General features: G+C 36.0%; 3 protein-coding genes across 3 annotated transcripts; 2 read left to right on the forward strand and 1 right to left on the reverse strand.

The window, feature by feature from the left end:
* The first annotated feature begins 100 nt into the window (after window positions 1–100).
* LOC124646121 (extensin-like) lies at window positions 101–4,383 on the forward strand. The gene is made up of 3 exons (XM_047186200.1): window positions 101–288; window positions 391–741; window positions 2,595–4,383. Exons 2-3 carry the CDS (start codon window positions 520–522, stop codon window positions 3,717–3,719), a joined length of 1,347 nt encoding a protein of 448 aa, XP_047042156.1. The 5' UTR covers window positions 101–288; window positions 391–519; the 3' UTR covers window positions 3,720–4,383.
* LOC124646124 (39S ribosomal protein L3, mitochondrial) lies at window positions 4,373–8,542 on the reverse strand. The gene is made up of 6 exons (XM_047186203.1): window positions 8,343–8,542; window positions 8,179–8,257; window positions 7,302–7,529; window positions 6,766–7,064; window positions 6,417–6,581; window positions 4,373–6,155 (listed from the first exon to the last, which is right to left on the reverse strand). The coding sequence occupies exons 1-6, from the start codon at window positions 8,390–8,392 to the stop codon at window positions 5,903–5,905; spliced, it is 1,074 nt and encodes a 357-aa protein (XP_047042159.1). The 5' UTR covers window positions 8,393–8,542; the 3' UTR covers window positions 4,373–5,902.
* A 2,057-nt stretch (window positions 8,543–10,599) lies between these two features.
* Window positions 10,600–13,846, forward strand: LOC124645669 (protein O-glucosyltransferase 2-like). Its single transcript, XM_047185517.1, has 6 exons — window positions 10,600–10,915; window positions 11,067–11,275; window positions 11,774–12,230; window positions 12,457–12,694; window positions 12,779–13,078; window positions 13,226–13,846. The coding sequence occupies exons 1-6, from the start codon at window positions 10,758–10,760 to the stop codon at window positions 13,340–13,342; spliced, it is 1,479 nt and encodes a 492-aa protein (XP_047041473.1). The 5' UTR covers window positions 10,600–10,757; the 3' UTR covers window positions 13,343–13,846.
* The last annotated feature ends 159 nt before the right edge of the window (window positions 13,847–14,005 follow it).

The raw sequence follows: 14,005 nt of genomic DNA on the forward strand, positions 1-14,005 counted from the left end.
TGTGTTTCAGTTTTTTAGGTAGATGTAATTATCTGCTTAATTCTGACTAATATAATAAAAACAGTACGGGCTTGACTTTTACAATCGCAACAAGCTATATTTTGTAGACGTTTGTGTATAAACCACTGGGTTTATACATCTTTCTCTTGCTTGACTGGTATCACCAAAACTGACATTTCAAGATGGTGCCTAGCGTTAGTTTTCGTGACTGACTTTGTGCTGTCCTGTCAGATATTTTAAAACTGCTTTGTCGTAGTCAATCGGACGGATCATTTAATAAATAGATAGGTACTGCAATATCTGTGGTCAGTCAAGTGAGAGCTTCCAGCTTCGTCCACTATTGTTTAAAATTGCGATTGTGTTTTTGTTTATTGCCTAAATGGATTACAGTGGTCCAGAGTCCTTGACTTAATTGAACAAAATCATTTTGCCGACAAGTGCATAACTGATACAGAAGACATAATACAAGCTGAAGATATTTTCATCACATACCAGTGTCCGTAGGAAAAAGCAAGAATAATGTCAGTAGCATTTGCAGCACGAGGCAATCGACCTCCTTTGAGCCCAGCACAAATACAAAAGATGTTAGACGAAAACGCTCATCTGATTCAAACCATACAAGAATATCAATCGAAAGGTCAACTCATGGAGTGTCATCAGTATCAACAAGTATTACACAGGAATTTAGTATACTTGGCTTCAGTAGCAGATGTTAATCAAAACATTCAAAGCATTCTTCCAGTAAGTACCAAAAAGTGTATAGCCCATGTTGCTTGATGTAAAGTTGTTAGATTAGCTAAAGATTTATTGTTGGTGATACTGCAAATGGAGCAGCTGTGTTCCCATGACCTAACGTAACTTCAAGATAATAAACTGAATATATTTTTATTAATAGGTACACAATAACACATATTTGAAATTCATAATGCTGTCTTATCGTTAATTTAAAGAACAGTATCACATCAAAGTTTCATTAGTAATCTATCTTCTCTATGACATAATTTATTAACTCCATTTTATACTTACATTGATCACAAACCTATGTACCCAGTCATCCACCTTGCCTACCAGTATAAAGTAGTAGTAAAGTTTTTTAATATGATGATGTACTATTTTGGAATTGTCATAATGAAACCCTTAAAGGAGATGGCCAAATTTTCATAGTAAAAAAACCCAGACTCGACAGCAACGAAATGGGTACCAATGGGTTCATTATTATTGACCTTTGATGGTGTCAAAAAATCCAGCCAGAAATCCATGGGGTATAGGAGCTATATCATATTTTCACAAAAATAGGTTATGTTGAATTTATGTTGATTTTTAAGATTATTTACATCGAGGCACATAAAAAACAAGGCACACTAACATTATACAAGCTAATAGTAATATCCCCATAGTTACAGAGTTTGTCTGGAGATTAAAAGATCTTGATTTTGACCCCTTCCCATTGCACTATTGACATGAACCACTCCAGAAACGTTTAAACACCGACCTTATCTACTTGGAGAGGTTTCCCAGCTATGTGCAACCTTCATAAACTGGCAAAGGTAAATAATAATAAAAAAACTATTATTAGGTGCATCGACCCAGAAGTCAGTGTTTTTATAAAAAGTTTTTTTATTATTATTTTTGGCTCTTTAGTGACAAGTATAGTTGTCACTTTCCGCATTAGTGGAAAGTTCTCGTCAATACGAATAATATAAGCCCAAACACGAGGTAGTTTACATATTCAGTCATCGAGTTCCCTAGATCTTCTCTGCTCTCCATCATCAAGTCAACTTTAACCTCCACTCTTGTATATTGCTAATAGACATACAGCTGAGTGTCAAGTTTTTAACCTATGCGCGCCTTAACTTTCGTAAGTTGCCATCGATTTCTCAGGATTTCCATCATCAGATCCTGACCTGATGACTATGGGAACATCTGGGAAGCGTCTAAAGAACAGCAAATAGTAAAGGCAAACTTTTTCATAACCTAAATTCTTGATCGAAAAACCGTTATAAAAAGAGAACCCCATGGTTTTCGGATGATATGAAATACTTTTTTAAATCCACATATTATACTGAATCCAATGATACGTGTGAAGTTTCTGTCGACTCTGGGTTTTTTTTGGCCATCTCCTTTGATACCTATATTGCAGAAAACAAAATATATTTTTTTGCTTCTGTCTATGAATAAAGAAGACATGGGTTTAAGATGAACAAATTCAACAAAACCCAGACTTTCTCAATCCATTTTGCTGTTCCCGAGTTATGAGTTTATCAAGAATATTGTGTGCATACAATACACTTGCAATATTATGTTCACAAAAAAACATAACCCTTCTTTGCAGATTTTTTGATAACTTATAGATTCTTGTCAGATTTTTGTTGTGCACTTTTTTGATCTATCTACTCTATTGAATCTCTCTATGGCTTTAATTTAAGGTTGGCTGTAAGAGAACCTTTAAGGTTGGCTGTAAGAGAACCCAATTCTGGGTTAAGCTTGCCGTTGTACATAAACTGTCTTGTTTCTTTGTATATATTTATGTTAAATGTGCAATAAAGAATAGTAATAATTCTTCCAGTACTTATAAAATGTTAATTGTTTTGCAGCCACCGCACCAGCTAGCAGCTGGTAACTCACAAGCGCCGCCAATTAATTCACCCTCTCCAAGTGGTGGTGACGTTTCTGGAGGTGGTCAGCAATCTTACAGACCACCAGGGGTCTCAACTACTCCAACAAGGCCTACCCAATCTTATGGGCAACGGCCTTACCCACAGAACCAATATCAAGGACAATATCAAGGTGCTCCAGGTGTATACCCACCGCAGCCTGGTTATGGCCCGCCTAGCCAAGGATATGGGCCACCTAATCCTCCACAACAACCTCAGGGATACCCTCCAAACTCAAACTATGGACCACCTATAACCACAACTCCAAGCAACTATCCACCATCTTCCCACCCAGGTCCTGGGTATCCTCCATCGTCAGCACAGCAGCCATATGCACCGCCTCCTGGCAGTCCCGCTGCTGCTGGTACTCCTTATCCTGTACGTGGTGCAACACAACCTGCTTATACTGGTAATTCGGCTTATCCTCCTTCACAAGCAGGATCAAATTATCCTAATGTTGGTGTTAGTACTTACAACAATTCTACTGGTTCACAACCTCAACCATACCAATCGCAACCTTTTCCGAATACTACTCCTACATCAGCTTACAGCACTACTCCAACATCTCAGCCTAATCGCTCTCCGCAACCACCGCCTTCTGGTTATTCAGCACAGAACCCGCCAACTTCAGGTTATGGATCTCCATCTGCACAATCACCAACATATAATTCTAGTTCTCATACTAATGCTCCACCTACATCCGTGGCGTCTGGAGCACCTACATCGACAGGGCCGCCTGGTCAACAATATCCCCCACCCGGCCAGGCACCTCCGTACCCGCCCGCCACTCAGCCACCATACTCAAACCCATCATCTCAACCAGGAAGCCCTGCACCATCAGTTTCTACAGCACCACCGCCACAAGGATCTTACCCACAAAATCCTCAAAATTATCCTCCAGGGGGAGGTGGATATCCACCGCATGCATATCAGCAAGGTTATCCACCAGCTCAATATCCTCCGTCACCTTATCCGTACGCCCGTGCTCCAACACCTGGAGCTCCTCCTCCTGGGGCTCCGCAACCGTATCCAGGGTACGGGTTTCAACCGCCCACACAACAGTAGAATAGGCCCTTTCTGTCATGTTAGGTTACAGTTTTACGACATTCTAGATATAAGAACATTCTCTTATTATAACTTGTGCTGCAGCACATAATATTTTACATAAGCTGATACCAGTATGAACACACCACCACAGGCGCCGTCCATATTTTTAAATTTACTTGAAAATGAGGTGGTTTTTATTTTTAATGTTATAGAAAGCAGGCAGCTTAAAGAACTCCAATTCGTAGATTTGGAATTAAAATTGACAAGACGAAAGTACCCGTGATACCCCAGAAGATATCCCTGCGGATGTCACGGATACTTTTGTCAGGACCGGTACGGTAATGATAAATTAGTGTTGTACTCTTGAATGAATTTCGAACGACTGAGAGAAAGCGAGATGCTCTCTCTCTTAATCATACACTTAAAAAAATGATAATTGTGTTTTCATTAGCTTTGCACTACATAAATATTGAAGAAATTCGAACTAAACCATCTTCGTTTTTGTATTGTCGTATGGTCAAGTGTGTGGTTGAGTGTGTTGTTACGAATAAGGTATAATGACTATGAATCATGCGTCTCATATTGTTTTTGTCAATGTAGTTAAACTTAATTTTAGTATTGTAATCTTACTAAGTAAGCGATTGGTAAATGAACAAATCAATAAAAAAATATTTCCGCTAAATGTGTTTATTTTCGTTAGATGTACAATGATAAAGATAACTAACTGCAGTTTTCAATAAACAATCTATCCATTGTTTTGCGATTAGAGATAGAATTTTGACATTAGCTTCATATAAATTAATTTCAATCTCTAGTCGCGAAACAACGGTCATTGAAATCCACAGTAAAGCATTTCTTTCTCTGAACTCCAATAAACTTCCCGTTGATTTAAACTTCAATTAACACAATACATATCATCAGACTCAAATCACTTTCATGTAAATATAATATAATGTTCTAGGTATACTGTTTGGTATGGTTTGGATGTGTTTTCATGTTTTTACTATCTGCCCATACATATGTTACAGCCATAGTGATTAAATTAATATTATACATAATCACTGGACATTATGTATAATACCACTAGACAATGTGATAAATTAATTACTTTATCTGGATATTATTCATAATAGCTGGTCAAAGTTAGCCAAAGTAATAAATATGGGAGGTATAAACAACTTGGTACTCACTCATTCTTTAAAACGGATTAAATTATTGTCGACTTTTTTAATGATAAATCATCAAATGATTCCTCCCGCTGTGGTTTAGCAGCGTGAAGGAGTGTCAGACTGTTAGTGACTTTGACGTTTGCTGAATCTTTTCGAGGAGCACGTGAAACAACGCTCGCTGCCGAGACAGGCCCGTGTCTTCAAAGAGACGGAAGGACGATGAGCCACCCGAAGCTCACCGGCCACAGACCCACGCCTACGATGGCCGGGAGACGTCACTCGACACCCGCCGCCCATGGTGTCTTCCACGTCCATGGCAGCAACTGGGATGAGAGGTGTGAACTTCCCTAGCGTCTGCATGAGACGACGGCATCCCATTACCTCTCACCACAGACCATGGCTTGAACCAGGGCCGGGCACGAGAGGTCGCCGCTTCCTATTGCCTCGACGAGGACACGGCGGTGCCCTGCGCAGGCAAGGCACACCTGGGCTGTGAGGTTCATCGTGTCCTCCGGGCCGTCCGTAGAGTGGCCCGAACCACACCTCAAAGAGGGGACTTTTCGCTACTAGTATGGCGGGCCCTGCACTGGGCTAACTAGCCTTTTTCGAATATTAAGGTCAGCTACTAGACACTTTAGTTGGTTAACATGAATTATTAATATTTACCTACTTGTTTTAATACATTATCCAAGTCTATGGAGATATTATATAAAATTGCTAGTTAATGTGATTAATTCTGTGTCAATTATTACTTTATCCAAATTGAGTAGATATTATAAATAATATCTAGATAATATATATAATATGCAGACTATTACTTTGGCTGTAACACATACACCAAATAAACTTTTTTTTTTATATCAATTTAACACTATGAATCCCACATGATCCACTAATGGGAACCAACTTGTTTATCAGTATTGTTTTATAATCAATATAGGAAAACCAAAATGCTATGCTTGTTCCACTATACTATACTCATTACCAGCCACGTCAATCTTGATAAGTTGTGACACCTAAACAGTCAATATCTTAAACTTCTTCAAAAGAAACAGATGGTTCATAAAAGGGCTGGACTGATGGATCATAATATTCAAGTGGTAAATCTGCAACATAAGGTTGTGTCGGGAAAGGAGGTGATGTCGTGTGTTTCTTCAGTGGAAGAACTGTATCGAATAAGTAACACATAGCACCTGTTTCTCCGGGTATAGCTACTCCCAAAGTCCAAATTACATTATGCTTTGTATTTATGCGTAGAATTTTTACGCCCCTTATAGTTCGCCACCTGAAAAAATATAATTATCTACATTATACCATATACGATGTGGTCCGCTTTTTTCAGCTCCTACAGAATAAATAAGACGTAATCGTTTAAAAAAAATATTGTCCATCTGCATTGTGTAGAAATGAATCTAGATCAATTTAAATTACTAAAATAGGACGCACAAATTACGATTACATTTAATTTTTATAACTATGTTTTTATGTAGTCTAGTAGCGATAATATGTATAAAGTTAAAACGTTAATTTATTTATAAACTCCCACCTATTTCCCATGTGTCCAGGCATCTTAGTACCGGGCCAAACTCGCGCTTTTTCACCTCCAGCACCAATATTACCTGGTCTTCTATGAGTTTTGGTAACACCATGGGAAGCTGGCATTCCTTTAAATCCCCACCGCTTCATTACACCTTGAAATCCACGGTCCAATCTAGAAAATAATTTTAGATTTTCCTGAAATTCATGGATTTCAACCATGTATATGCACTCTGTGATACATATGACTAAACCCTCACATATAACGCATATGTTATTTTAATTATAATATTATCATATATCAACAGGACACACATGCAAAATAGTAAAAAAAATTCAGTGGTGTAAATTATACTTACGTTTTGGCACGTATATCAATATAGTCTCCAGCTCTAAAATGTGTTGCAAACAATGGAGTTCCTGGTGGTATATAAGATTCTGGAGATACCATGAACCTACATAAAAGTCTCTTCGGTAGCATGCCTGTATTATTAAATAAACCACAATATTCCTTGGTGACAGTGCTGGGATCTATTGTTTCTGAGCCAACCAACATGCAGCCCAATTTTCTTTTTTCCTTCCACACAACTGGACCTGAGGTTTTCATTGGCTTGAACTCTTCTGGAGGGGTGTATTTTATAACATGGTTGTCAACAACCTAAAAATAATGGATAAAAAAGTCAATGTAATTATAAGTGAATAAATATTATGAAACAAAGTCCCATTTTTCTTTACCTTCACTATTACTTAAAGAGATTTTTCTTCCATATCAGGTAAAATAGAATCAATTCAAATACCATAAAAAAAGAATTAATCTCATAAATCTTATAATTTGACACTCGGTCATCACTCCTTTGGATCTGTTTTATTTGTTACAAGATGAAAAAGTTTTTACCTGTAACAGTGTAGTCTGCATTTTTTTTCCATCTTTGGACCAAAGAGGATAATTGCCTATTTTACGAGCTATAAGACCAACTCTGCGAGTTTTCGGATTCCACTGTGCTGTCTGATTTGGCTCAATATTAACCAGGGGTGAAGGCAGTGCTGTTTGATGTTGCAGTTTATCTTGCCTTACCTCTTCTATAAATTGCTTGTTTTCCTGTGTTATGAATTCCTCAGACCCCTGAAAAAAAAAAATATCTTGATTTTTTGGTTTTTGTACTTAGCCAGTTAGTGATAGGAATTATGTATACAATCATACACCAGATTAAATTGAAACGAAAATTATTTATTTATTTATCCATTTAATTCAGGCATCAAGGCCTATATTAATATGCAATACTATATTTTTATATTTTAAAAAATACTTAAACATAATATAAATATTCTTGAAACGAAGTGTATTAATTTGAAATTAGGAGATCCTGGTTTCAAACTGAATAATAGAAAGGCAGCTTTGTTTTGAAATGATCACAACTGGTGAGAATTTGAGCTACATATAAAATCAAAATCAAAAGTCATTTATTCAAACTTGGCTGCAAAACAGCACTTTTCGAACGTCAAAAAAAATAAATTTACAAAAGACAGCGCCCAAAACGCCCACCCTTAACCACTTCCTATGTGTTTTTGCTGGAAAGAAGAAGCTAGTTAAAACTGGGTATAAGACTATTTGTATAAATATTGTTGAAAAACTTTATCATCAAATATATCTTCCGGAAAGTACATACACGGTAAGTAAACTAATTAGCAAAAGTTATTAGAAGGATGAATAAATATTTACTTAACTAGGTACATAATTGATACAATAAATGTTCACTGAAAATGATACTTACCACCCTTTCTTTGGATTCATACCAATACGGAGGACGAAATCTAGGCTTTTGATATGATCGTGTGAAGGAATGATCTATTCTGAAAATACATTATAAAAATTACAGTCAGAGGCTTGGTTTTGATGTATCTTTTTAGCACATACAAAAACTATACAAATTATAACCTCAATTTGCTCAAAGCATTGCGCAAAAGATTTAGGTTCCCAACAGCCATATTTGGTTTTTGATCATGTAAATCTATTAATTCAACCTTATTTCATGTATAACTATATTTAATGGGAAATCAGGTTTTTAGCCCGGGCAAAATTTTGCGACCGAGTAAAGGGGCTGGCTACCTCTCTCTCTGGCAGGTAGAGTGACATGACAATAATGACATTGACACCTGACATAACACATCACTTTTTGGGTGCGTTCGCAATCAGTTCCGCATGAACGTAATAGAACTTTCAGCGATATAATCACTCACGACGCCCGTGAGCTGAGCCTTTCCCAACTATGTTGGGGCCGGCTTTCAGTCTAACTAACCGGATGCATCTGTTTACCAGTGTTTTATTCGGATAAAGATAACAAAGACTATAGTTTGACCGGGTAACTAAGTTGGGGAGGTCAGATAGGCAGTCGCTCTTTGTAAAACACTGGTACTCAGCTGCATCCGGATAGACTGAAAGCCGGCCCCGACATAGTTGGGAAAGGCTCGGCTCACGGGCGTCGTGAGTGATTATATCACTGAAAGTTACCGCCAACCCCAATATAGTTGGGTACCTATAGATGCATCTATGGTTTATACTGACCATAGATGTAATGTACAAGCATTGTACATTGACATATAAATAAAGGGACAGGAAATGTCACGAAAAAAACGTGCACACCTACTGTCAGTCTGCAGTCGTAACTAAAATGGCTGCCATTACTAGGGTTGTACCGCTACCGGATTCAACAAATATCGATATTGTATTCTAGTTAGAAGTATGTACGAGTCTTACTGGGTGCATAAAAATAACCGAGTATAAATAATCTCTTCGTCATAGAACTAACTATCACATTAACTTCACTGATACTAATAACCTCAACAACATCAACCAAATGGGAGGAGTCATTTCAGTAGGGTGATACCTTTGAAAAAAAAAAATAAACAGGCAAAGTAATTATTTATTATTTCAAATAGCCCTATGAAAGTTCTTTCACGTCAGACTAGTTGCAGGGTGCCAAAGATTCGGTCCTATGAAGAAGAATCCGCAAGAAACGCCATAAGGATACTCTCTTAAAAAAAAAACAATAATTTAAAATCGTTTTCAAGCTATTCATAAGAAAGTTATATAATGCAAATGGAGCTAATTATGTATTAATCGATTGTACAAAACAATTTTAGTGCTAAGAAAAAAATATTTATACAATTCGAAATCTATACTCGGTAACTAAGTTCTCAAGCAAACATTGCAACTTGCATTCCGATTTGCTCGTCTGTGCGGAAGCACTGCCGTGCCCGTGGTCGCCGTAGAAGCATCATGTGAAAATAAAAAGGCAAAACATATTATTTTCAATAAAATATGTCTTTAAAATCCTGAATTTTATAATACGCCTTTTTAATCAAAATGTTTTTAACTGATGTTTTGTTGAAAATAATACACAACTCTGAGGGCTCAGTGTCTTAGGGACAGTAAGTTCTGATGTTAAAATTTGTAAAAGCAGACTTATTAAGTGGATATTATATCGATACTATTATGACAACTGCACAGCACTATGCCAATATAACATGTTATTGTAAACAACATTTATTTCTAAATATAGGTTTTTATACAGAAATAAACCAAAATATAAGTACTTTCACCATCAATTCATGTTCCCGTAACATATTTTTTATAAAATGTGAATTATTTTATGTAGTTTCTAGCAAAAATAGGTTCCTAACCTGTGTAAAGACAATCCAGCTTGATTTTGGTGCTTCCTAGCACCACACTTCACAATACAACACATAGGCATATTCGTTGATTATTTCACTATTGAAATAGTAAAGTCTTAAAAGTAAACACGAGTGATATTCTATAAAATAGCAAAAATAAGTCACGAAGAGCACCTATTTGACAGCACAACTACCATGACATATATGGCCAGATATGGCACGCAGAAGGATTTCAAAAGTAAATGTCACCATTTTACGCAATCACAAAAATATTGTTGTCCCTGTTTTCAAATACACTTATCTGCTTAGAAAGAGTGAGACAGAACTATGTTGCATAGTTTGTTTCATATTTATATAACTATAGATACGTCAATATCAAAACGGCGTCTCCTTATAATTCTAAGCTCGATGGCATTGTACAAGTCTATGATACTGACTGACAACAAAACTATCATGGAGTCACCATTCCATTCATGTAGTATATAATATATTCTGTGGTCAATTTATAAATTGCACATGACATTCAAAATGAAGATTTGGCACAAAGGCTAGAGGGCCATGCCATTAAAAATTAAAAAAAAAAAAAAAAAAAATTGCACATGACATTTGTTTGTTTTTGTAGGTTTTCGACAATAATTTCGTGAATTCGTGATAATTTCAAGCAGTGTTTGAGCTAACAATGTATTTGAAAGACAAGATCCATTTATTAATTTTATGTTTTTTAACACAATGTCGCAGCGATGACATTATAGTAACTGGCCCTGGACTAAGCCCGGTAGACATAGTAATGCCGGCAAGATACTTTTTCATTAACTTCACGAACGTTAGTGAAAAAACGTAAGTTTTAATTATTCACATCTTGTATGTAAAACAGATCAATAAACTGAACAGTTCTCACAATTTAATTTTTCATACTTTACAGAAAATATGAATGTGTAGCCTTAAGCCTAACTCTGAAGACAGGAGAATATATTTTTTAAATTTCCAGGTACACGCATGAGTTAAATAAAAAGCTGATTGTGGGAATAGATGGCAGATCTGGAGCAAGCAAACACTGCAGGGTTTGGGTCAATAAGTTGGATAGAAAAGATGGTACTTTCATTGTGCGCTATAAGATCTATGAAACATGCAAAGATTTGTCCATTCAAGTGCTATTTGATAGAAAACATGTGGCAAACTCACCATATAACTTTAATGGTAAGTAATTATTGGATGTCAAAGTTAACATACAACATTAACACATAACATATCAATTAATAAGTAAGAACTTTAGACTGCTTCAATTAAAATATCTTATCATCATCTGTCTAGTGACCCTGTCCTGTGGCCTTTTCCCAATTATCTATAAATCAACTATCTGCACAGCTTTGACTTATACAAAAGCTTTTCTGTTTATTTCAAAAGATCTTATGTGATATTATATGAAAACCAACATAGTTTGTTCCATTAAATACCATAGTACATTTAAAACTTGCAGCTTTATATTTATAGGCTTATATAGCTCAATACTTAGTGTATTCCATAATGTGATTTAAATTCATTTTCCCACAACTAGTACCTGTTTTAGTACAAGAGATAGCATGCTATACTAACCACAGTAGTCTGAAATTTCTATGTAGTTATGGGCAAGGTTCATCAGAGTTTGCTTCTGTCCTCAGTTGTTTGAAATGTCATTCACTTCTCTATCTTTCACAGGGCCCGTTCATCCGGATCAATGTAACTGTCCAGTAAAAGAATTCCAAAAGTGGTTCAAAGATTATGGTTGTTCACATGAATATAAACAAATTGAGAAAGATCTTAAACCCTTCTCTAACTTAGATATGAAAAAGCAAGTCAACAAAATTGTTGATAAATATCACCAACCAGAAAGTACCAGTTTTTGTCACTATGCTGTCAAAAACAATAAACTGTACCGCAAGTGTTATGGAAAACATGTGGGATTTAATATGTTTTCAGACAATATTTTATTATCTTTAATGAGAAAAGTAAATTTACCTGATATGGAACTGGTAATTAACCTTGGTGATTGGCCCTTAGTTCAGAAGCGTGATAAACCGTTACCTGTGTTTTCATGGTGTGGTAGTGATGAAACATATGATATTGTGATGCCAACATATGATTTAACAGAATCAACTTTAGAAAACATGGGCAGGTAAAGTATTTATTAATTTTAACAAACAATTACCCAGTAAATCCCATAAATTTTAGCTGAGAGTAGCCCTCGATTTCTCAGGGCTTATATTATCATCTGATCCTGATTTGGTAACGATGGGACCCAAGTGCAAGTAAACTCTTTTATATCAAGAAAGAATTTTTCAAATCTGTGAAAAAGACAAAAAATGAGAATCTCTTTGAACATGAGTTCTTTAATTTTTCAGAGTGACACTGGATACATTGTCAGTTCAAAGCGGCGCTGAACTGGCGTGGGATGCGCGCGAGTCGCAAGCTGTTTGGCGCGGCCGAGACTCACGTGCTGAACGCTTGAAACTTGTGGATATTGCTCGCGCAAACCCCGATTTGTTTAACGTTTCTCTTACAAACTTCTTTTTCTTTAGAGATAAAGAAGCTCAATACGGACCAAAACAACCGCATATATCATTCTTTAAATTTTTCGATGTGAGTTTTTACTTTGTGCTTTCCAATATAATAAGCACTTCAATGTATTACTAAATTATTTCAACAAACTATCTATTTTTTTAGTTTAAATATCAAATTAATGTTGATGGAACAGTAGCCGCATATCGTATGCCGTATCTTCTGGCAGGTGGAGGTGTGATTCTCAAACAGGATTCGCCTTACTATGAGCATTTTTACGGACAACTTTCTGCTTGGGAACACTTCATACCTATAAAACGCGACTTGTCCGATTTGGTTGACCGCGTCAAATGGGCTCAGGAAAACGATGAAAAGGCTCGGAAGATTACTCTAAATGCAAGGAATTTCGCTAACGAGCACTTATTGCCACAACACGTAATTTGTTATCATGCTGCTCTATTTTGGGTATGTATTCATATGTAATTTATCATCAGTTATTATACATCACTTGACCTTTTATACGGAGGCGGGGCAAGACCTACATTTGATGTGGGTAATATAATAAACTGTTTCGTACATTGTTGTCGGCTAAACCTACTCTTTTGTTTTCAGGAATGGAGTAAAATATCAAAAAGTGAAGTTAATGCAGAAGATATGACAACCATATCACAGCCTTCATTTGATTGCAATTGTGAATCTCATAGGCCAAATAATCGTGAAGATCTCTGATATTAATTGTTCGCTATCTGAATGAAATCAATATGTTATTAGTTTTACAAAATATTATGACGAATGTGTGAACGAGTCTGAAACCAGCGTATCTGACACAGTGCGTTTTTAGGTAGGTACATGAACAAATGCGAATCTAGATTTACTAGTCAAAGACTATCCCCTAGTCTGTAAGGAAAGTAACAACCAATAAAACTAAAATACTCTATTTTTTAGCTCCCCATTTTGTAATAACATCGTACAGTACAAGTTACGCAAGTAGGTAATTTTTTTATTAAATATTTTTACCGTCCATTGCTCATGAATCGTTGAACCACAACAATCAAGTCATCACTTAAAATAAGTTAATTTAATAGAAATCAATTAAAATATATATTTTTTTATCGAAATCAGCATCGTTTATCGTTTCATAATATTACGCTTACTCTGATAATCTTTTGGCTTACTTAGTATAAGAATCAAGTATTTTGTTTTAAAATTAAAGTTTCAAGTAAATATAAAAAAGTCTTTTATTGGAAAGTTTCTTCGACATTGAAAAAAATGGTGTCGGTATCAAATTGGTGCGACGACATTTATGTAGGACGATAAACTTATTGATGTTTGTTTGTTAGGTGGTTTCAAACATTTTCATTAGATTCGGGGTAAAAAAACAAAAAGAACGAG

Source organism: Helicoverpa zea, chromosome 3 (assembly GCF_022581195.2).
Source record: "Helicoverpa zea isolate HzStark_Cry1AcR chromosome 3, ilHelZeax1.1, whole genome shotgun sequence".
NCBI lineage: Eukaryota > Metazoa > Arthropoda > Insecta > Lepidoptera > Noctuidae > Helicoverpa > Helicoverpa zea.